General features: G+C 45.7%; 1 protein-coding gene across 6 annotated transcripts in view; it reads right to left on the bottom strand.

The window, feature by feature from the left end:
* The window catches only part of TTLL4 (tubulin tyrosine ligase like 4), a 373628-nt gene that overhangs the window by 213521 nt on the left and 134993 nt on the right, over positions 1–25114 (bottom strand). For all 6 annotated transcript variants that reach the window (XM_029605017.1, XM_029605022.1, XM_029605021.1 and 3 more), the window contains 3 exons: positions 19107–19183; positions 18238–18432; positions 18081–18163 (listed from right to left, as the gene is read on the bottom strand). In XM_029605017.1, coding sequence (XP_029460877.1) covers positions 18081–18163; positions 18238–18432; positions 19107–19183 — 355 coding nt within the window. The remainder of the gene's footprint in view (positions 1–18080; positions 18164–18237; positions 18433–19106; positions 19184–25114) is intronic.

The raw sequence follows: 25114 nt of genomic DNA, 5'->3' as shown, positions 1-25114 counted from the left end.
CTCCAACACAGTAACCAGATCCTGGTCCGGATCACAAAAGCATAAGAATGTGCTAACAGAGTCCCTGCCTGGATCCACCGGCCCTCCCTGAATCTGATATGGATCATCCATCTCATCCTATGTGTCTTTTTCCACCTCAGACCTCTTGAACCTAAACCCCGCAGGATCCCTCTGGACTCCACCTGCCTAGGCTTCTTGGCTGCCCAGGACTTCCTAGGTAAAGGCCTCTTGGTCCCTTCTCCCTTCCTGAACAAATAGGCCTTATGGAACAGAAGAACAAAAGCCCCGGGATCTGAAGAAAAAGGGTCCGGGTCTGCATCCCCCTTTACCTGATCCCTTCCCCTGCCACCAGCAGGGTCTTGTTCCCCAGGAAACAGCATGGGAGGGGAGTCCTGAGGCTCTGAAACAGCAGTCTGTCTCCTAGCACATATAGACAAAATGGCCGCCAGCTCCTCTGCCCCCCCCCACCCCCCCAAGCCACCAGAGCTGGCCCAGCCGACCTTGTGCTCCTACCTCTTCCTACCCCCCCTCCCCCCCAGAGGTCCTGTTTAGGTCCCAGCCCCTCTGGAGTCACATTTGTGGCAAAACGCTGCCGAATTGAGGACCGCTCAATGAGAACTGCAGCCACGACAAACTTTGCCACACTGCACGGGAGGCGACATACCAGCATGATCGGGCCTAAAAATAGCCCCTGACGCAAGAAAAAGAGCAGCGCTGTCCGGTGCTGAAAACAGCCCCTGGGCTCGACCGAGGAACAAATTCACAACCCCCACCCCTGCACCCTTACCTGCCTCCCGGCAGAGAACTCCAGCTGCTCACACTGCCTCAGCCCTGCTTGTTTGTTTTTTTTCCAATAAACTTAAAACAAAGACACACAGGGCCAGGGAAGGGAAGAAAACATACTTCCCTGCTTCTGAAGGAGGCCGAGCACTGAGGGTGCCAAGGACCCACAGGAGGCGAGGGAACCAGGACACTGGTTTTCACTCCCCCCTGACAATGAGGGATAAGCTAAACACAAGGGATCTCCAACTCCCTGCTCTACCCAAGGGATGGCCCACGAAGGAACCTAACACCTAGGGGGAGCTGAATTCTCCTTATAATATATATTTTTTTAAACTTCAGGCTGCAGGTTTGCACCTCTATCATCTGCTGGAGGCAGAGAAATACTGAGGGACTGCAGTGGCACTCTCGGTTACGTAGCAGTGCCTCAAAGTTTTGGCTCTTCCTCCATCTGCTGGTAGGAATGAATAAACTCACTTGTCTGGACTGATCTGGGGTACAAACAGGAAAAATAATATAAATGGGCTTTAATCTGAGAGCAATCCCGAAAGTCCTAAACCAAAGGCTATGTCTATAAAATAAAGGCTCTTGGTGAGTCAATGGCCAAAACTGCAGGCCCCAGCTGGGCAAATCTCGGTGAGATACACAACCAGCTAGTCAATTAAAGTTGAATTTTAAAAGCCAAGTGAGCACCAAAATCGGGAGATATTTATTTATTTATTTATTTTTAATTTTTTATAGACCGAAGTTCTTGTAGGAACTACAAATCAATCCGGTTTACATACAACTTTTAAATGCCCAAAAAGAGTAGTGGGCTTTACATAGAACAGTTGATCAATAAAACAGGTAACAATAGAACTAACAATAAATTATGGAACAAATAGAATAGATAACCAATTAAACATAGTAATGTAGTAATAAATATTATATAGAAAAAAAAAAAAAAAATGCGCAAATGTAGGATATGTACACGAACGAACCCAGGCGCTTGTCACACAACTATTTCTGCTATGGAGGTGTAAGTCTTAATAAAACTATTTCCAGGCATATGTATGGGGAGAACCAGTGGGATTTGGAGGACCTAGCTCTAGACTGGGCGAACTGGTGGATGAACTGGTCATGACGTGGACACACACCTGTTATAAGATTCCCTCACTTCCACTGCTGGGCATGCACAAGCATAAAATGAGGCGCACATATACGCGCGCACCTAGGCTATTTCATAACAGACGCATATGTGCGCACATTATAAAACTGCCGCATCTCTGAGCATGCAACACATGCATATATGTGCGCTCGCATGCCCATTTGAAAGGTACAGTCCTTGATCTTGAATTTTAATTCATTTGTTGTGAGCAAAAAGAAACCAGATGGACTTTCTAAAGGCTTTAGTCCAGGGGTTCCCAATCTTTTTGGGAGCATGGACCACTTTTCAACCTTTGAAATTTTCACAGACCCCCACATGCTTCTCTTTAATTTTTACCTGAGTCACATGCCATATTATATATATATATAAGTTATTAATGTAACAAAGTTATATGCACATACTCATTCACAATAAATGCAACTTATATAATGCTTACTGATATAAACTGAATACATATAAATGAAAAGCACAGCAGTAAATGTGCAAGAATGTACTCACAGTCATTAAGTTATGCGGTGTAACTACAGGCAGCCACAGAGTTTGATCTGTCTGAATCTGGAGCGACTGGTGGCGTGATGGGGGAAGAGAGAGACTGGCAGAGGGGGAGGGCAAGACAGACTGACAAGGATGGAATGGTGGAGGGAGAGAGAGGGACTGAGCAGGGTGGACTGATGGAAGGAGGGACGGCAGAGAGAAAGACTAATAGGAATGGACTGGTTGAGAGCGTGTGCGACTGGCTGGTCTAGACTAGTGGAGGGAGGGAGAGAGAGGGACTGGTTGGGCTGAACTGTGGAGCAGAGAGAGAAAGACTGGTGGGAAAGGGAGAAGCAGGGATGTTTGAGACAGACCCACATCACTAAAAGGGAGATGTGGAGAGAGGTTTGGTGTGTATATTTCCCTCCCAAACCCCCAAAATGTTTTTAGGGGGTTTTTTTTTAAGAAAATCACCTGTGACAGGGAAACCACCCTGTCACAGGTGATTTTGTTGGGGGTCCAATAAGCTCCCTCTCCACAGCTTCCTGTTACCAAATTCCATACCTGGAGAGACAGGTCACCCCCACTCAAAGCACGTGTCACCGCTACAAGCATTTTGCACCATTAGTGCAAGGTGCTGGGCATGCACGTCCGAGGCATCGCTAGACAGAACCATCTCTTACGTAAGACAAACGTCTGGCCAATTTCAACCAGCTCGTAAAATTACCACTAAAATTATTCAAGAGCAATCAATCAACAAAAATTCTTCTATATGGGAGTGAGACAGAATACCAAGATAAACCCCGCACCTCAAATTCTACCTTAAGTACTCTGTGTTCACAGAAACTCCCCCAAACAAGGCTGCAGAGCAGAACAAAATCATTTTCCCTTACCACTCACAATAAAAAAAAAAAGTAGTCAAATTCTGGTGTCACCTCAATAACAGCAACACAAACCCCCTCCACTACCAGGAATATTGTATAATACAAAATCCTGCAAAAAAACACACTCTGAAACTATAGCAAACATTCCCTACCATAACACCCTAACTGCCAAACTCAAACAGTAACAACTTACCTATAAAAAGGCAACACTGCATATATTAACACCACACCCTAAAATACCAATACACCTTCTATTAGGCATACAGAACTGGTCAGGCTTCTATAGATCACACACATGCAGCAAACAGACAGATCCTCGCCAAATATAGAATACAGACCACAAAACAAACTGGAAACCACAAGAAGCCAGACTCTGTATGCAGTGCAATAATGCAAAAACAGAAACATTACCATTCTTTATAAAACAATAAAATCAAGAAATATACAATCATAACAGTAAAAACATAATAAAAATAAATATTTCAAAGCAGCTGATGAATAGAATAAAATCAAATTAGAAACTTACTAAAATTTTGCCAAACAAAATATTTCAAAATAGACAAATAATAATAATTAGAAGTAATAATAATTTAAAAAATCTTCTGCTCTCCATACCTGGGAACTTTTGATTTCCAATCACCCTGAGATATCTTAGATTAGTGGGATGTAAAGGGGCACACAAACTTTCTCCTCTCTCTGTCATATACACATTCTGAAACACACATGTTCATTCCCTCACTCATACTCTCTTACACACACATACTCCCTCTCTCTCTAATGCTCTCATATACACATGCTTTTACTTACATATGCTCCCTGTCTCTCTCACACACGCTTCATCTCTCATACACCTGATCACACATGCATGCTTTCACTCTTTTTCTGAAGTCTGCGGGGGATGGGTGGGTGGAGAAGATGGGGTCTTCTCCCTAAAGTTGCCGGCAGGATGGGGTACAGCAGCAAGCTGTAGGGCCCTCTTCTTCCTAGGTCAATGGTCTGTTGAGACTTCTCTCATACACATATGCTCTCTCTCTCATACACACATGATCTCACACATTCTGTCTCATTTATATGCTTTCACATATATGCAAACCTGCTCTTATATATACGTATGCTCTCTCATATAGACATGCTCACACACACACACACACACACAAATACACATGCTCTCACTCTTTTCCTGAAGTCTGTGTGCGGAGGGTGGATATCGCGATCTCCTACTCACTCAGGCTGCCAGCAGGATGGGGTGCACCAACAGCATCTCAAGCTTTTTCTTTCTTGGCCACTAGGCTTGTAAGGCCTCTTCTTTCTTGGCCGCCGGCGGGATGGGGTGTACAGGTGGCTTGTCAGGCCTTTTTTTTCTTGGTCGACAGCTGATGGTATTTGCTGCAGCCTGTCTGGTCTCTTCTCTCTCTTTTTCTTGATCACCAGCACGATGGAATGCGCCAGCGGCCTGTCAGGCCTCTCTTTTCATAGTCACTGGCTGATGGGATGTGCTGCAGTCCATCGAGACTTTTCTTTCTTGGTCACCAGCAGGATGGGGTGTGCTGGCGGCCTATTGGAACTTTTCTTTCTTGGCCACTGGGATGCTGTGTGCCAGTGGTCTGTCGGATCTCTTCTGGCCACCAGCACTGGCGGCTTGTTGGGCCTCTCTTTTGTGGTTTCTGTCAAGATTGGATGTGCTGCATCCTGTTGGGCCTCTTCTATCGTGGCCAACATGAGATGAGGTCTGCAACAGCATGACAGACCTCTTTCGCAGCGCAGACCAGTCTTTCTCCTCTCTTCTCCTAGTTCACTTCCTGCAAACCCCCTATTATGGTCTGGCAGACCCCCTAGGGGTCCGAGGACCACAGGTTGGGAACCACTGCTTTAGTCTTCTCCAGAGAGTGAAGAAGAATTCTCTTAAGTTCATGGTATGGAGACAGCTTCTCCCTTGTGGGCATGAGAGAAAGTAAATATGTATAAAGACAACTGGCTGGTCAACATGGAAATCCAATGCCACACAGAAGAGAAATGTTTTATGCATACACCATGGCAATCACTAGGGCCTGGAGTTACAAACACTTTGGTGGTATCAGACATCATCTTCCAGGTCAGGTGTTTTTGCTCACAAGTCTACTGGCTTTCAGCAGATATCCTGTGACACAGCACAGTCTTTGCTCATAGACACAGTCCCCAATGACCTCTGTCTGATTGTTAAAGATTCAATATCAATTATGTCACAAATTTGCATAATTTAGCATTAGGATTACATCTCTCACTATAAAAAATATTTTTTTTTATTGGAAAACTTTAACTATATGTAAATACTAAATTTACCAAGAACACAAACTATGTATCAAGATCTTCAGAGGGATAACCATGTTAGTCTGGTGTAACAAAAATGACATGAGGTGAGTAGCACATAAGAACATGCCATACTGGGTCAGACCAAGGGTCCATCAAGCCCAGCATCTTGTTTCCAACAGAGGCCAATCCAGGCCATAAGAACCTGGCAAGTACCCAAAAACTAAGTCTATTCCATGTTACCATTGCTAATGGCAGTGGCTATTCTCTAAGTGAACTTAATAGCAAGTAATGGACTTCTCCTCCAAGAACTTATCCAATCCTTTTTTAAACACAACTATACTACCTGCACGAACCACATCCTCTGGTAACAAATTCCAGAGTTTAATTGTGCATTGAGTGAAAAAGAACTTTCTCCGATTAGTTTTAAATGTGCCCCATGCTAACTTCATGGAGTGTCCCCTAGTCCTTCTATTATCCGAAAGAGTAAATAACCGATTCACATCTACCCGTTCTAGACCTCTCATGATCTTAAACACCTCTATCATATCCCCCCCTCAGTCGTCTCTTCTCCAAGCTGAAAAGTCCTAACCTCTTTATTCTTTCCTCATAGGGGAGCTGTTCCATTCCCCTTATCATTTTGGTTGCCCTTCTCTGTACCTTCTCCATCGCAATTATAATCTTTTTTGAGATGCGGCAACCAGAATTGTACACAGTATTCAAGGTGTGGTCTCACCATGGAGCGATACAGAGGCATTATGACATTTTCCGTTTTATTCACCATTCCCTTCCTAATAATTCCCAACATTCTGTTTGCTTTTTTGACTGCCGCAGCACACTGAACTGACGATTTCAATGTGTTATCCACTATGACGCCTAGATCTCTTTTTCTTGGATTGTAGCACCTAATATGGAATCCAACATTGTGTAATTATAGCATGGGTTGTTTTTCCCTATATGCATCACCTTGCACCACATTAAATTTCATCTGCCATTTGGATGCCCAATTTTCCAGTCTCACAAGGTCTTCCTGCAATTTATCACAATCTGCTTGTGATTTAACTACTCTGAACAATTTTGTATCATCTGCAAATTTGATAACTTCACTCATCGTATTTCTTTCCAGATCATTTATAAATATATTAAAAAGAAAGGGTCCCAATACAGATCCCTGAGGCCCTCCACTGCCCACTCCCTTCCACTGAGAAAATTGTCCATTTAATCCTACTCTGTTTCCTGTCTTTTAGCCAGTTTGTAATCCACGAAAGGACATCGCCACCTATCCCATGACTTTTTACTTTTCTTAGATGCCTCTCATGAGGAACTTTGTCAAATGCCTTCTGAAAATCCAAGTACACTACATCTACAGGTTTACCTTTATCCACGTGTTTTATTAATCCTTTCAAAAAAGTGAAGACTAACCAATTTATTGAAGGATGAGCTTTTGAGGACAGAATCTATCATCAGATTCATGAAGTGTAGTACAGGGGTGGGCAAAATATATGATGGATGGAGGGAGACAGAAAAAAAAGGTAGTGAATAGTCAGGCAGAGAGTGAGAGCAAACTGATGATAGCATTATAGTTCAGATTACTGACAAATGACAGAATGATCTGAGAATAATTAAGTTCATAGATAAATGAGATGAGTGATGAAGTCATGGTCTCTGTTCAGACCTTGGGTAATGGTGTTTTTTGATGAGTTCCAGTTCAACAGTTTCTCCCTGGTGTGTTCCTTTGAAGTTTCTCTTTTGGAGTATGGCAACCTTAAGGTCAGACAGAGAATATATCCTGTAAGGTTAAAATGTTCCCCTATTGGTTTCTGAATGTTGCCATTGCTAATGTCAGATTTATGTCCATTTATTTTTACCTTTGGGATTAACCTGTCTGTCCTATGTAGAGAGCAGAGGGACACTGCTGGCGGGTAATGGCAGATATCACATTGGAAGAAGAGCAGGTGAATGAGTCCCGGATGTTGTAGTTGATGTTGGGTCCTGTGATGTTACCTCAGTTAATATACAGCAGAGATGCAACTGGGTTTCTGGCACGGTCTGGTTCCTGAGCTGGTGTCATTGTTATGCAATTTGTAATTGCTGGTTAGTATCCGTTTGAGGTTAGGAGGCCGTCGGTAGGCCAGGATATGTTTGCCACCCACAACCAATGAGAGGAGGGTGGTATTGTCCAGGATGGGTTGTAGATCCTTGATGATAGGTTTCAGTGGTTTCAACTGGGTACTACAGACAATAACCAGAGATGTTCCATTATTTTCTTTTTTTGAGATGATCCTGTAGCAGAGTGGTCCTGGGCATTTGTCTGGCTCTGTTGATCTGTTTTATTACTTCATTAGATGGATACTGTAATTCCTGCAGATGGGAGTTGCTCACTGAGGGCTCAGATCAGATGAGTTTGAACCATAGGGCTTGGTTGTAGACAATGGACCTGGATGTAGGAGATGGGTGGAAGCTGGAGGCATGTAGGTATAAGTGGCATCAAGATGTAAATTACAAGCTTAACTGTGAAATGTCAATTTTTTAAAAAATTGAAATATAGTCCAACCATCCTTTACATATTTTCTTGAAAACGTCCTTGCGTTTCCAAGCATATGGATGCTGAAAATGCCCTCAGCATCAGAAGTTTGATCTGCTGTTAACTGCATAAAAAGCTATGTGCATACACATTCAGGCCGATGCTATATAGTGCACAGCTTTACATGCACATCCAAAGCCCCTTATACAATAAGGGAATTCGTGCGTCCAAAATAACCGTCCAAACCAGCACATAGCTAATAGTGCTCATCACAAGTAAATTCGTGTTGATGAAACTATTAGCTATTACCCACCTATGCAAAAACAAAACTGTGCCCAACACGCACATTTTCACTCAAAAATTAATGCCTATCCCGGAGCAGACATTAACTCGAGGAGCCCCCTAAAGTTAACAGAAAAGCAGTGGCAAAATTAAATCGGAGGAACCAAAAAAAGGAGTAAGGGGGGGGAGGGAGTCACTGGTGGTCAGGTTAGGAAAACGGATGCTCAATTTCCATTTTCCTAACCTATGGCACCTCTCCTGGCCTCCTTTTTACTGTGGCACTCCATTTAAATATTAAATCAGGAACCGGGAAAGGTGGATTGGCACACATTAGGAGAGCTGACAGTCATGAGCGCCCGTTTTACAGGCGCCGATATTAAGAACATAAGAAATTGCCCTGCTGGGTCAGACCAAGGGCCATCAAGCCCAGCATCCTGTTTCCAACAGAGGCCAATCCAGGCCACAAGAACCTGGCAAGTACCCAAAAACTAAGTCTATTCCATGTAACCATTGCTAATGGCAGTGGCTATTCTCTAAGTGAACTTAATAGCAGTTAATGGACTTCTCCTCCAAGAACTTATCCAAACCTTTTTTGAACCCAGCTATACTAACTGCACGAACCACATCCTCTGGCAACAAATTCCAGAGTTTAATTGTGCGTTGAGTGAAAAAGAATTTTCTCAGATTAGTCTTAAATGTGTTACTTGCTAACTTCATGGAGTGCCCCCTAGTCCTTTTATTATCTGAAAGTGTAAATAACAGATTCACACTACTCGTTCAAGACCTCTCATGATCTTAAAGACCTCTATCATATCCCCCCTCAGCCGTCTCTTCTCCAAGCTGAACAGCCCTAACCTCTTCAGCCTTTCCTCATAGGAGAGCTATTCCATCCCCTTTATCATTTTGGTTGCCCTTCTCTGTACCTTCTCCATCGCAACTATATCTTTTTTGAGATGCGGCAACCAGAATTGTACAAAGTATTCAAGGTGTGGTCTCACCATGGAGAGATATAGAGGCATTAAGGAAAATTAGTTTCTTACCTGATAATTTTCGTTCCTGTAGTACCAAGGATCAGTCCAGGACACCTGGGTTGTGACTCCGCACCAGTAGATGGAGACAGACTAAAACTTGTGGGCGGAGCCATATATGCCCCTGTGCCAGTCACAGCCCCTCAGTCATACGAATGTCAAAGTAGAAAAGCCATAATACAACATAGCTAACCATACAAACTCGTCAGGTAAACGAAAATAACTCCAACACCCCCACAGGAACCAGACTCTCCAAACCGAGAGAGCGAAGTACAAGGGGTCAGTGTACTGATGACAACAATGAGCGGACTCTCCGTTACAACAGCGCAGCACTGCGGGCGGGATCCTGGACTGATCCTTGGTACTACAGGAACGAAAATTATCAGGTAAGAAACTAATTTTCCTTTCCCTGTACGTACCAGGATCAGTCCAGGACACCTGGGATGTACCAGAGCTAAATTACCGAGGGTGGGACGCAGAGAGTCCCGCTCGGAGTACCCTCTCTCCAAAACCCCCGCAATCAGTAGCCCGAACATCCGATCGGCAATGTGTAATGAAGGTATGTAACGACTTCCAGGTAGCAGCCCTGCAAATCGCTTGAGGCGACACCTGTGAAAATTCCGCCCAAGACGCCGCTTGAGACCGTGTCGAGTGAGCCCTGAGGCCCCCAGGAATAGGTTTTCCTCCCGCACAAGGTATGCCGAACCAATGGTTCCTTGTTTGCCAACAGACGATCGTCTTGCGGGATGCCGCGGCCCCTTTCTTTGGACCCGAAAAGGAAAACAAAAGATCTGTCATCGGTAGCGTGGAAGGGAACTCCGCACAACAAGTCCCTTGAAGTCCCTCGCTGGAGGATCAGAGGAGCTCCCGTCCGCAAAGCGGGCAGCCCCTCTGACTGATGCCGATGAAAAGACGAAAACGACCTGAAGGAGAAAGGTAGGGATCGGACACAAGAATACCCCCGAATCAGAAAGACACAAAATGGTACTCTACAGGAGAGAGCCTGCAACTCAGAAAAGCGCCGCGCCGAGGCAAGCATCACCAAAATACCGTCGTCAAAGAGAGATCCGGAAGAGTTGTGCGCTTCAAGGGTGCAAACGGTGCCGAGCACCAGGTGGAAAGAACCGAATTGGAAAACGCAATGGCGGACGGAGAAGCTTAGCCCCCCAGAGAAAACGGGAAAACATCCGGACCCGCAAGCAACCAAGCGCGGACCCCCCGGGAACTGCATGCCAAGCCTTTGGCCAGACCAGCCTGGAGAAGCCAGAACATCAGATACCGAAGCGGCAGTGGAATCCACACCCCGCTGCACGCACCTTACCGAAAAGACTACCCAGGCCCGGACGTACGCCAAGGATGGAGACTGCTGCCCGGAACCTCAGCAGCATAGCCACCAGCGCGGCAGAGTAACCTTCCCCGTTTAGCCGAGTCCTCTCAAAACGCCAGGCCGCGAGACAGAAGGGATTCTCATCCTCCCAACAGACGGAGCCCTGACGGAGGAGCCCCGCGAATCCCTGGAGACAGATGGGACGCATGGGAGCCGCCACCGACAAACTGAACAAGGTCCGCGAACCACGGACAGGGAGACCATGCCGGAGCCCCCATGATCACGTTGAACGGGTGCAAATCTATGCGGCGCATAATCGTGCCGAACATCGGCCACGGAGGAAAGACGTACAGCCGGACATCCATCGGTCAGGGAAGCACCAAGGCGTCGACTCCTTCTGCTCCTCTTCCTCGGCGCAGACTGAAGAATCGCAGAGCCTTTGCATTGTGGCCTGTGGCCAACCAGTCCATGTGGGGAATACTCCACGTCTTGCAGATGAGGCGAAACTTCGACCGCCAGCTCCCATGCCCCGGGATCCAGATGATGACGGCAGAAAATCCGCCTGGACGTTGTCGACCCCGACGATGTGAGAGGCTGCAATGTATGTGAAGCTGCAATGGACGTGAGATTTTGCTCCGACCAAGCCATCAAGAGCCGCGCCTCGTCTGCCACCTGTGGACTTCTCGTCCCTCATTGGCGAGTGATGTAGGCCACTGCGGTTGCGTTGTCCGACAAAACACAGACTGCCCGTCCCCTCAGCAGAGGTAGGAACGATTGCAGCGCCAGACGGACCGCTCTGGTCTCCAGTCGGTTGGTAGCCCATCGGGCTTGAGACGCTGACCGTAGGCTTGGAACTGACGTCCCTAGGCAGACTGCTCCCCATCTGGAGAGACTGGCATCCGTGGGCACCACTGTCCGGTTGGGCAATAGGAGTGACCCTGGAGAGGTCAAAAGACTGGAATCGAGCCACCAGGACTGGCCGGATCTCGCCCGGCCTACGAGTGGAAATGGACGGTAGAATGCTTCCGAAACCGGCTGCCAGCGGGATGGTAAGGACGCCCGCAATGGCCGTAGATGAGCAAACGGCCAGTGGACCAACACGAGAGTGGAGGCCATAGTACCCAGGACCATGAAGTAATCGCCGACCCGCGGTAGCCGGAGCGACAGCAAGCGCCTCACTTGAGCCTGTAGTTTGTACCTTCCTTCCTGCGATAGGAACGCCCTGCCCCGTTTCATCGAATACGGCTCCAAGGCATTGCAGGGTCTGCGTGGATACCGGCGTGGGTACCAATGGACTTCTTGTTGAACTCGACTAGCCAGCCTAGAGACTGCAAGAGTTGTAGGCCCCTGGCCACTGACAGTCGACACTGATCCTCGGACTTCGCCCGAATCAACCAATCGTCCAGGTAAGGATGAACCAGAAATCCTCCCGGCGAAGTTGCGCCACCACCACGACCATCACCTTCGTGAAAGTACGAGGTGCCGTTGCGAGCCCCAAACGGGAGAGCCGTGAATTGATCCTTAGGCATCGCTGAAGAGACGGTGGAATGCCTAAGTGAAGGTACGCCTCCGTGGAACCTAGTGAGGCCAGGAACCCTCCTGGATGCACCGAGGCTATCACCGACCGAATAGTCTCCATTTGGAAGTGAGGCACCCGCAGGCATCTATTCACCCCTGTTAGATCCAGGATTGGTCTTGAAGTGCCGTCGTTCTTTGGAACAATGAAGCAAATAGAGTGACGTCCTTCGCCGTGCGGACTGATCGGAACGGAGGAAATGGCTCCCAAATGTTCCATGCGCCGGATGGTGATTAGCACTGCTGCCTTCGCTTCGGGAGCCTTGCACGGCGAGACCAGGAATTAGTGTGCTGGGGAACGAACAAAATCTAATGCGTCGCCGTGCTTCATCACGTTGCGGACCCCCTGGCCCAATGGTATCCAGGCCCCCTCGCTGACGGGGCTCCACCGTGTCTATCGGAGCGTGTACCCCGAAAAGACTGCTGCCATTGATGGTTACGGGAAGAAGCCGACCTATAAGAAGAACCGGTAGACCTGTGATGACGCAACTTCCTGGGCCCTCGGAACCGGGAGCTGGGCGAGCAGACGGAGCGCGCCCTGAATCTGTCCTCGGGCAGCTGCTGTGAATGAGCCATCTGCAGCCAGGTTGCGCAGCCACAGCAGGCAACGCGCCGAAACAGCCGCCACCCCGGACCTAGCAGACGTACGCAGCAAATCGTGGAGAGTATCTGCCCCATACGCTATTGCTGCCTCCAACCTATCTGCCTGTGATGCCTCTTCCGCCGACAGACCTGCATTCGCCTGAAGAATATGGGCCCAGCGCAGACTCGCTCACATAGCGAAGTTGGTACAGAAAGCAGCCCGCACACCCAGGGCAGACACCTCAAAATCTTCTTGAGTTACACGTCCAGCTTCCTATCCTGTATATCCCGGAGAGCCGTGGCTCCCGTAACCGGAATGGCCGACCTCTTCGTCACCGCAGAGACTGCGGAATCCACCTTGGGCCGGCGAAGGAGTGCCAGCACATCCTCCGGTAGCGGGTAAATCTTGTCTATGGCCGTACCGACCTTAAAGGCGTATCCCATTCATTGAACAGGAAAACTGTCGATGAAAATTGAAAAGGAAAATCCTACTGTCGGCCCCGAGAGACCTATGCTCCTCTTCCTCGGAGAGCATCGGATCCAGGATTGCCTCTTGGCAGATCCATGTTTGTCTCTCGACGGGCCCCCCCCCAGCGGAGCCTCCATTGCCAGTTCCTGAAGCATTGCTGGAGTTAGTAGGTACAGTTCCTCCCTGCGAAAATAGTCGTACCACCTGGGGGTCATCCCCTTCCATGGCGAGTGCCCCTTTGCCCACGCTGGGCTGGGCAGGACCGTCCGCAGCCGAGGACCGTCCGCAGCCGCCTCCCCGGCCCCCATCAGGGACTCCTCTGGAGACTCTGAGTCAACTGCCGATGAAGAATCCGTCTCAGACTCCTGAGGTACGCCACGCGGCGGACGCTTCCCCCGCGAGGGCTCCCGAGAGCCCCCCGCAACATCCATAGTGTTCTAGCCTTCGGAACAGACCTGCGGGTGGCCCCCCCCCGCGCGACGCCCCTCCGGCAGCGCTAAATACGCTTATATTTTAAAAACCCCGCGCAACAGAAGCGCAAAAAAAAAGATAAAAATCTGAAGAACCATCCGCGGGAGCCAACGGGGAACGAGGCCCCTCCGTGGGGAACCCCCCCCCGCCGGATCCCGCTGCGGGGTTTTTTTTTTTTTTTAACAAAGCTTGCAGCTGTCCTTGGTTCTGGAGCCCTTTTCCTGCAGGGGTGAGTGAACCGGGCTCCCTGGTGTCACCCCTGACGCTGCCACTAGCTCAGCCGGGTCCTCAACCCTGGCAGCGGCCTCAACCGGGGGAGGGTAGTCCCCTCAGGACCTCTCAACCCCCCCGGGAGGCAGGGCACCCGGGACTAAAATTAAAAACAAAACCCAATTTGCCACGAATACCTCGCAAAAACAGTCAGGCCTAACAAAATCAGCCCCTAAAAAGCAAAACTGACTAACCACCAAAATCAGGTCAGGTCAGGCAGGGCTGTGACTGGACCTGCACCATCTACTGGAGACAGAGTAAGACTGAGGGGCTGTGACTGGCACAGGGGCATATATGGCTCCGCCCACAAGTTTTAGTCTGTCTCCATCTACTGGTGCGGAGTCACAACCCAGGTGTCCTGGACTGATCCTGGTACGTACAGGGAATGACATTTTCCGTTCTATTAACCATTCCCTTCCTAATAATTCCTAACATTCTGTTTGCTTTTTTGACTGCTGCAGCACACTGAGCCGACGATTTTAAAGTATTATCCACTATGATGCCTAGATCTTTTTCCTGGGTGGTAGCTCCCAACATGGAACCTAACATCGTGTAACTACAGCAAGGGTTATTTTTCCCTATATGCAACACCTTGTACTTGTCCACATTAAATTTCATCTGCCATTTGGATGCCCAATCTTCAGGTCTTGCAAGGTCCTCCTGTAATGATCACAGTCTGCTTGTGATTTAACTACTCTGGTCCAAGTACAGATCCCTGAGGCACTCCACTGTTTACCCTTTTCCACTGAGAAAATTGACCATTTAATCCTACTCTCTGTTTCCTGTCTTTTCACCAGCTTGTAATCCACGAAAGGACATCGCCTCCTATCCCATGACTTTTTAGTTTTCGTTGAAGCCTCTCATGAGGGACTTTGTCAAATGCCTTCTGAAAATCCAAATACACTACATCTACCGGTTCACCTTTATCCACATGTTTATTAACCCCTTCAAAAAAATGAAGCAGATTTGTTAGGCAAGACTTCCCTTTGGTAAATCCATGTTGACTATGTTCCATTAAATCCTGTCTTTCTATATGCTCTACGATTTTGATCTTGAGAATAGTTTCCACTATTTTTCCCGGCACTGGTCAGGCTCACTGGTCTATAGTTATCTGGATCGCCCCTGGAGCCTTTTTTAAATATTGTGGTTACATTGGCCACCCTCCAGTCTTCAGATACAATGGATGATTTTAATGATAGGTTACAAATTTTAACTAATAGATCAGAAATTTCATTTTTCAGTTCCTTCAGAACCCTAGGATGCACACCATCCGGTCCAGGTGATTTGCTACTCTTTAGTGTGTCAATCTGGCCTACTACATCTTCCAGGTTCACAGTGATTTCGTTCAGTTCGTCTGACTCATCACCCCTGAAAACCATCTCAGGAACTGGTTTCTCCCCAACATCCTCATTAGTAAACACGGAGGCAAATAATTAATTTAGTCTTTCTGCAATGGCCTTATCCTCCCTAAGAGTCCCTTTAACCCCTCTGTCATCTAATGGTCCACCCGACTCCCTCACAGGTTTCTCACAGATGAAATAAACTTTTCAAATATTTCTGTCATCTGCTGACCCTCCTCACTAACCCCACATTGGAGAAATTACTTACCTGATAATTTTGTTTTCCTTAGTGTAGACAGATGGACCCCAGTTAACATAACATTACATCATAATATATCATACTTTATCTTTTGGATTGAATTTTTTATATTGTATTTATGAATAAAAAAGATAAAGTATGATATATTATGATGTAATGTTATGTTAACTGGGGATAAAAATTTCTTTTTCTTCATATTGTATATTTGGGTAAAAAGTGTTTAGATTCCCTATATATATATGTTAAGCTGGTGAAGGATTAGGGAATCTGTGCTCGCTCCATATTTGAGTACCATATGTAGTTACACAATGTTAGGTTCCATATTAGGAGCTACCACCCAAGAAAGATCTAGGCGTCATAGTGGATATTACATTGAAATAGTCAGCCCAGTGTGCTGCAGCAGTCAAAAAAGCAAACAAAAGGTTAGGAATTATTAGGAAGGGAATAGTGAATAAAACAGAAAATTTCATAATGCCACTATCATTCCATGGTGAGACCGCACCTTGAATACTGTGTACAATTCTAGTCGCCGCATCTCAAAAAGATATAGTTGCGATGGAGAAGGTACAGAGGAGGGCAACCAAAATGATAAAGGGGATGGAACAGCTCCCCTATGAGGAAAGATACTATGGGTACTTGCCATTTTACTCTGCACCTCTTAATCCTGACAAGACATCATCATCATCCATCCATTTTCTTGAAGTGTAGAACCCTTGTTCTAGCATGGTTCGGTTCCGGGCCAATTTCTCCCTTGAGCGGCATGGTGTGATCAACAGACTCCAGGTAGTTCTCCATTATAACCTCATCTAGTTGCTTGAGAAATACCCCCGGCAAGGATTCAGTATCCTCCTACAGCTAGCATGCTCCAATCTCTGTTCAGTAGATTTAAGTACCCAATTAACAGCACCTCTTTTGCATAATATGTCCATATCTCTCTCTTCCCCTTGTGATGCCGGTCAAAAGATTATATCTAGATAGATATTACACCCCTTAGGTTTTTTCAAAACAAACTATAGCGATTCAGCTGCACTTTGATCACTTGGCTTTTATTTTGTCCATATAGATAGAGACATTCGTTTTCACTTTTCCTGGGAATTTTAATCTACCTATTTCAGCTAGACGTAAAATGTAAAAGCTTGGTTGTGGCACTCTGTATGCTCCAAGGAAAATAGTCCACTTCATCTCAGCAATTGCTTGAGGTTGTATCAACCTCTGAGTTTAAGATCAAGTCCGGTGACCTGCTTAGAAATTCCATAAGTAAAAATGTTTCACTATCAAACGAGAGTTACAAATTGTTAATTAAGTTACTCTGTTAATATGTAAAGTAATAAGACACCATTGTCATATTATTCCATTAGTTAATCTGTAAACCGATGTGATATACCATATTGAATGTCGGAATATAAAAACAAATAAATAAATAATGAAGGTTTGAGAAGGGAGCCTTCTTGACATCTATTCCAAAATTGTGAAATGCCCTACTCCTGGAGTTCAGACTGAGATGTGTGACCACGCCCCCCCCCCCCCCCCGACGTCACTGAGAGCTCCGTCGGCAGTTGAAAAGCGCCTCACCACCAGGCACCGCGCACCGTGTGTCACGCGACAAAGGGGTTCTCCCCTTTGTGCACCCCCTTCGTGCAATCCTTTGCGCTTCATTTTAAATTCTTTCATTTTTTTGTTAATTAACCTTTTTTCCAAGTTCTTACCTTATGGCTTGTTAATTTTTTTTATTATAAATGTTCATTGTATTTGACTATGGAAATATATTTCCTGCATTTTCTGTTTTAATGTAAACCGGTATGATTTGCATTTGATGTAAGAATGTTGGTATATAAAAGATATAAATAAATAATTTAGGAAAAAATGAAAGGCCTGGCTGTTTCAGGAGGGTATATAGTTATGATACGGAAATAATTGAAGAGCGAGGTTTGGGAAAAGGATATCTGGTATAGACAGTCTTCTAAGAGCAAGGAGTTTGGTCTATGTTTATGATTTTATGTTCATTTGTATTTTATGCTTTTATTATGGTTTTTGTTATATTGAAATTTTGGTTGTATTTATTATGTTGTTCACTGCTTTGGGTCACATTATCTGGAAGGTGGTATATAAGTATATATAAAATGTTATAACAAAAAAAGTGAAAAACTTATTGCTATAACCGTGGGAAAAAAATCAGTGGAAAAGTCATGATTAGCAGTGAACCCCCCACTTATGCTCTAATCACCGAGGACTCCTTCCATTACCCATCTCTCTCAACATCTCCAGTTCTTTCCTATCCCCTGTGAGGGACAGATCCAAATATACTGCAAGGTAGTCAGAAGTCCAACAGTCCTCAAATGCACTGAATAATGCAATACGCCGATAAGCAAAGAGCAACGTTACCTCTGCACCAGCAGCGGCCTTCTCTTGGGCAGCTGGCTCCATTTGTGAATTACTTGGATCCCAATGCCTCTGGCAGATGCTGGCTAGAAAACAGGATGACAGCATGAGATTATATCCTACACAAGGTCTCTCCCCATCCCCTGTCTCCCCAACTTACCGGCTTCACAATCCATTTCTGACGAATGCCACCATCCTCCCAAGCCTTCTTCAACAGCTTTATGTCTTGCGGTAACACAAAGGACTGTGGAAAGAAGTTAAACTCTTTCCTGCCGAAACGAATCTGCATCTTGCACAGGTTCCGCCACAGTCTGTCTTTCCTCCCAATTTGAAAGGTCCCAGGAAAATGATTTAGCTTAAGAAGAACAACATCTTTTTAAACAACTACCTGTAGGGATATTATTTGTATACTTACAAGCCCCACACAGCACTGTACTCACTGTAAATTAGGCTCATGTACCCACCTACATTTATAGCTCCTTCTATGATGCAGAGCACCACACCGAAGGCTGTAATCCCTTTCATTAATGCCATGCAGGAATTAAGCAAAGGCAATAATGAACATGTTCACCCTCTGTATGATAATTCAGAGCACAAAAACCCAGCTACAGACAATTCTACAGCCCAGCGGGCAGACACCACATGATGCTCACCACTTTTCTTTTCAGTTTAGCTTTCTTACATATGCCTGTTTTGCTCCAAGAAAACAAATACAAAACAAAAAGCTACCAAATTCATTTCTTCTTCTATTCCCTACTTCAGCGCAGTAAGTGCCTAATATCATTACTGCCTCTAAAAGATAAAATGTTTTGAATACAGACACTAAGTAGTCGAGAATGACTGTGCTCACCAGGCGACCAGGAGCCAGTATGAATCTCTAAGGAGCCCAAGGACGTCAGTGATTTTTAAAAAAAAATGTATTCCCCCTCCACCCCCACTCACAACAATGCATCCTACATGCAACATGACTAAGAGCACAATCACAGCCACCATTTCATGGGCATAAAGCTGCAGAGCTCAGTTTAATACCTTCTGATATTCACGGATGCTTTTAAACCCTGGCGACTTCATATGATGGCCCCAGCATCCCAACCAGTCATAGTTTTCTGTAGAAAGGAAAAGTACAGGTACAGATAGAAGCAATACATCCCGCCACTCTACAGACACAGCTGGACTGGCATCATCTGTATTCATCTTTACTGGGAAATGTTAACACTTGCAAAGAAATGCACCCTACTTACTTTCTTCATGCATCACCTTTTAACAAAATTAGTGTCTATGCATGACAAGCTGATATTTAAAAGAATATACAGAGAACCATGATCTGATCACCAAATAGAAAAAAAAAACAACTAGAATTAAAAAAAAAAAAAAAGTAGAAGAGAAGAGCTTTAGAAATTATGGCCATGAAAGAGTGCCAATCCAGACCGATGGTTTTAGAAAAAAAGAGAGATTGTAAATGATCTATTAAAAAAGGTGAAATCACTATTTACCTGAATTTCCTTTCCTCTAGGACAGGCAGGCCAGTCCACACAATGGGTTATGCACTCCTACCAGCAAATGTAGACTAAGATTTATTTATTTATTTATATTCTTTTATATATTGAAGTATAGCTGAGTGCCTTCACCCCGGTTTACAGTGAAACAACTTCATACAGAGAACGAGTTATAAATTGAAAGTAATTACAGATAATATAAATGTAACATCTCGGCAAAAAGCAGAGTGGAACAGGTTATCAGTAGGCAATATATAACTTAATTAGAAAAGGCTTGTTACAGAAATCAAGAAGTAGGATAAACCAAGATTTATCATATCAGACTGTGAATGATTGTCTAAACAACCATGTTTTTAGTTCTTTTTTGATAAACTGCCTAGCTGATGTCAGACTCATGGAGCACTGCACTGACATCAACCTGCCAGTAGTCCTTCAAAAGCCAACTGTGGACAACTAATTAACATTATGGGGCCGATGCAAAACAGTGCACTCAGCTGAGAGCACTGTTTAACTGTGGTTGGAAGGCGTATAGTAGAGTCCCCAGTGTCCAGGTCATTACCAGGGCATCGATCCCTTGGGACTGCAGTTCCCACCTGCGGCTGAAGTATCTGGATACTTGGGCATTGGATCTGTTTGCCAGAAGGTCCATGTGCGGTGTCCCCCACCAATTCACTATCAATTGGAAGGCTGCGGACGACAGCCTCCATTCTCCTGGATCTAGACTTTCCCTGCTGAGGAAGCCTGCTGTAATGTTGTCTTTCCCGGCGATGTGGATGGCGGAGATCTCCTGGAGGTTTGCTTCTGCCCACGCCATCAGGGGGTCTACTTCTAGCGACATCTGTTGGTTCCTGGTTCCCCCCTGCCGGTTGATGTAGACCACTGTCATGGCGTTGTCTGACATTACTCTGACCGCTTTGTTTCGGAGTCTGTGAGCGAACCGCAGACAGGCTAGACTGACTGCCCGTGCTTCTAGGCGGTTGATGTTCCATCCAGTCTCATCTGCATTCCACTGCCCTTGAGCGGTTAACTCCTCGCAGTGTGCTCCCCCATCCTCATAAACTGACATCTGTGGTGAGTAGCGTCCAGGCTGGGGAGGATAGTCTTAATCCCCGGCTCATGTGGCTGGTCTGCAGCCACCACCTTAGTTGGGTCCGAGTAATAGACGTACGGTGTAGTTCTGGGACCGTGGGCTCCACCGTGATAGGAGGGAGCGCTGTAGGGGCCTCATGTGGGCTCGCACCCATGGCACAACTTCCAGGGTGGATGCCATCAGCCCGAGGACTTGCAGGTAATCCCATACTGTGGGACGAGGATCGTTCAAGCAAGGTTTGCAGCCGGTTCCACAATTTTGATCTCCTTGTGTGGGTCAGGCTGACCTTGTCCTCTTTGGTGTCTAATCGGACTCCTAGGTATTCCAGCGACTGTGAGGGCTGTAGGGAACTTTTGTTTGGGTTGACCACCCATCCTAGGCTCTCCAGTAGGGTTATGACCCTGCTGGTTGCTTGGCGGCTTTCCTCCGATGACTTTGCCCTGATCAGCCAGTCGTCCAGGTAAGGGTGAACGAGGATTCCTTCCTTCCTCAGTGTTGCCGCCACCACTACTACTACCTTGGTGAACGTCTGGGGTGCTGTGGCTAACCCGAAGGGTAGTGCCTGGAACTGGTAGTGACGGTTCAGGACTTTGAAGCATAGGTAACGCTGGTGTTCCTGATGAACTGGGATGTGTAGGTAGGCCTCCGAAACATCCAGGGCTGTGAGAAACTCTCTCGATTGTGTCACCCTTATTACGGATTGTAGGGTTTCCATGCGGAAGCGGGGAATTCTCAGGTGGCGGTTGACCGATTTGAGGTCCAGGATGGGTCTGAATGTTCCCTCTTTCTTGGGGATGATAAAATAAATGGAATAATGCCCAGTATTTATCTCTTGCGGAGGCACTGGGGTTATGGCCTCGAGGGCCAGTAGCCTGGACAGTGTAGCTTCCACTGCCGCCCTCTTGGACAGGTCGTGGCAGGGGGACTCCATGAACTTGTCCGGAGGGATTCGTAGAAAATCCAGGTAGTACCCCTCCCGAATGATGGCTAGGACCCACTTGTCCGACATTATCTCGACCCTTCTGCGGTAGAATAGGGCTAGTCTGCCCCCTATGGCTTCTTCCTTTGGATGAGCTAAACATTTCCAAATTATCTCTATCAACTGAAAAGCAGGTTGTTAATATAAACAAAAAACACACTTTGAAATGTCTGTATGCCAATGCCAGAAAACAAAGAATTAAGATGGGAGAGTTAGCGTGTATAGCAGTAAATGATGCGATTGACATAATTGGCATCACAGAGACGTGGTGGAAGGAGGATAACCAATGGGACACTGCTATATCAGGGTACAAATCATATCACAATGACAGGGAGGATCAACTTGGTGGGGGTGTGGCACTTTATGTCTGGGAGGGTATAGAGTCCAAAAGAATAAAGATCATACAAGAGACTAAATGCTCAGAAGAATCTATATGGGTAGAAATCCCATGTGTGTTGGGTAAGAGTATAGTGATAGGAGTATACTACCGTCCACCTGGACAAAATGGTCAGACAGATGATGAAATGCTAAGAGAAATCAGAAAAGCTAACCAATTTGGCAGTGCAATAATAATGGGAGATTTCAATTACCCCAATATTGACTGGGTAAATGTAACATCAGGACTTGCTAGAGGCAAAGTTCCTGGATGTAATAAACGACTGCTTCATGGAGCAATTGGTTCAGGAACCAAAGAGAGGGAGATATTTTAGATTTAATTCTTAGTGGAACACGGGATTTGGTGAAAGGTAACTGTGGTGGGGCCTCTTGGCAATAGTGATCATAACATGATCAAATTTAAACTAATAACTGGAAGGGGTCAATAAGTAAATCTGCAGCTCTAAACACTAAACTTTCAAAAGGGAAACTTTGATAAAATGAGAAATAGAAAAAAACTGAAAGGTGCAGCTGCAAAGGTTAAAAAAGTGTTCAACAGGCTTGGACATTGTTAAAAAATACAATCCTAGAGGCGCAGTCCATATGTATTCCACGCATTAAGAAAGGTGGAAGGAAGGCAAAACGATTACCGTCATGGTTAAAAGGTCAGGTGAACGAGGCTATTTTAGCCAAAAAAACATCCTTCAAAAATTGGAAGAAGGATCCATCTGAAGAAAATAGGAAAAGCATAAGCACCGTCCGGTGAAGAGAATTTGAAATGAAGTTGACTGTAGAGGCAAAAATTCATTATAAAAACTTTAAAAAATATACCCAAAGCAAGAAACCTGTGAGGGAGTCGGTTGGACTGTTAGATGACAGAGGGGTTTTTAAAGGGGCTCTTAGGGAAGATAAGGCCATTGCAGAAAGACTCAATGAATTGTTTGCTTCTGTTTTTACTAGTGAGGATGTTGTGAGATACCAGTTCCAGAGTTGGTTTTCAAGGGTGATGAGTCAGATTAACTGAACCAAATCACTGTGAACCTGGAAGATGTAGTAGGCCAGATTGACAAACTAAAGAGTAGCAAGTCACCTGGACCGGATGGTATGCATCCTAGGGTTCTGAAGGAACTAAAAAATGAAATTTCAAATCTATTAGTTAAAATTTGTAACCTATGATTAAAATCATCCATTGTATCTAAAGACTGGAGAGTGGCCAATGTAACACCAATATTTAAAAAGGGCTCCAAGGGCAATCCAGGAAACTATAGACCAGTGAGCCTGACTTCAGTGCCAGGGAAATAGTGGAAACTATTCTAAAGATCAAAATCACAGAAAGACATGATTTAATGGAACACAGGTGTTGCGGTTCCGGTTGCGAACCTCGCAACCGGACCCTTACCTTCTCTGCCGTAGGAAACGCCGGTCAAGCCTCTGGATCGCCCGGGCCTGCTTGGGCCTACATCACGGCGTCCCCATGAGGGAGATGCCGCCGAATGCTACACAGGCCCCGCCCCTTAGGCTCACGCGCGCAGAGGGAACCCTTTTAAAGGGCCTCTGGCGCGAAAGCTGAGCCAGCCCCCTACAATGACGTCAGACGCCGAGGGGGATTTAAACCCGGTGTCTGACCCCAGGTTTTGCCTTGCAACGCGGTCGACTCGTTTGAGTGGAGAGTTGGATTTTCAGAAGGCGTTTGACAAAGTCCATCATGAGAGGCTTCTAAGAAAACTAAAAAGTCATGGGATAGGAGGCGGTCTTTTTGTGGATTACAAACTGGTTAAAACACAGGAAATAGAGAGTAGGATTAAATGGACAATTTTTCTCAGTGGAGGGGAATGGGCTGTGGAGTGCCTCAAGGATCTGTATTGGGACCCGTACTTTTCAATATATTTATAAATGATCGGGAAAGGAATACAACTAGTGAGGTCCTCAAATTTGCAGATACAAAATTATTCAGAGTACAGTAGTTACATCACAAGCAGATTGTAACTCATTGTAGGAGGACCTTGTGAGACTTGAAGATTGGGCATCCAAATGGCAGATTAAATTTAATGTGGATAAGTGCAAGGTGTTGCATATAGGGAAAAATAGCCACTGCTTTAGTTACATGATGTTAGGTTCCATATAAGGAGCAACCACCCAGGAAAAAGATCTAGGCATCAAAGTAGATAATACTTTGAAATAGTCTGCTCAGTGTGCTGCCTCAGTCAAAAAAGCAAACAGAATATTAGGAATTATTAAGAAGGGATGGTTAAAACGGAAAATGTCATAATGCCTCTGTATCGCTCCATGCTGAGACCGCACCTTGAATACTGTGTGCAATTCCGGTCGTCGCATCTCAAAAAAGATATAGTTGCGATGGAGAAGGTACAGAGAAGGGCGACCAAAATGATAAACTGGATGGAACAGCTTCCCTATGAGGAAAGGCTGAAGAGGTTAGAGCTGTTCAGCTTGGAGAAGAGATGGCTGAGGGGGGGATATGATAAGAAGTCTTTAAAATCATGAGAGGTCTTGAACGAGTAGATGTGACTTATTTACACTTTCGGATAATAGAAGGACTAGGGGGCACTCCATGAAGTTAGCAAGTAGCACATTTAAGACTAATCGGAGAAAATTCTTTTTCACTCAACGCACAATAAAGCTCTGGAATTTGTTGCCAGAGGATGTGGTTAGTGCAGTTAGTGTAGCTGGGTTCAAAAAAGGTTTGGATAAGTTCTTGGAGAAGTCCATTAATGGCTATTAATCAAGTTGACTTAGGGAATAGCCACTATTAATTGCATCAGTAGCAATTACTGATCTTCTTAGTGTTTGGGTAATTGCCAGGTTCTTGTGGCCTGGTTTGGCCTCTGTTGGAAACAGGATGCTGGGCTTGATGGACCCTTGGTCTGACCCAGCATAGCAATTTCTTATGTTCTTGTAACGTACAACTTTATTTTCTGATATGATCGCTCGTTTAGAATGTGATTGGCAGCGCGTTTTTGACGCGCATCTATTACCCTTATACAGTAAGGGGTTTAGCGTGTCGAAAACGCGTGGCCAAAGCCCCCCCCCCCAAAAAAAATATTAATAGGGCTCATAACATGTTGATGAGGCTATGAGT

This window comes from Rhinatrema bivittatum, chromosome 6 (genome assembly GCF_901001135.1).
Source record: "Rhinatrema bivittatum chromosome 6, aRhiBiv1.1, whole genome shotgun sequence".
In the NCBI taxonomy this organism is placed as follows: Eukaryota; Metazoa; Chordata; class Amphibia; order Gymnophiona; family Rhinatrematidae; genus Rhinatrema; species Rhinatrema bivittatum.
The sequence above is the reverse complement of the archived record's forward strand: the minus strand, read 5'-3'. Positions and strand labels throughout refer to the sequence as shown.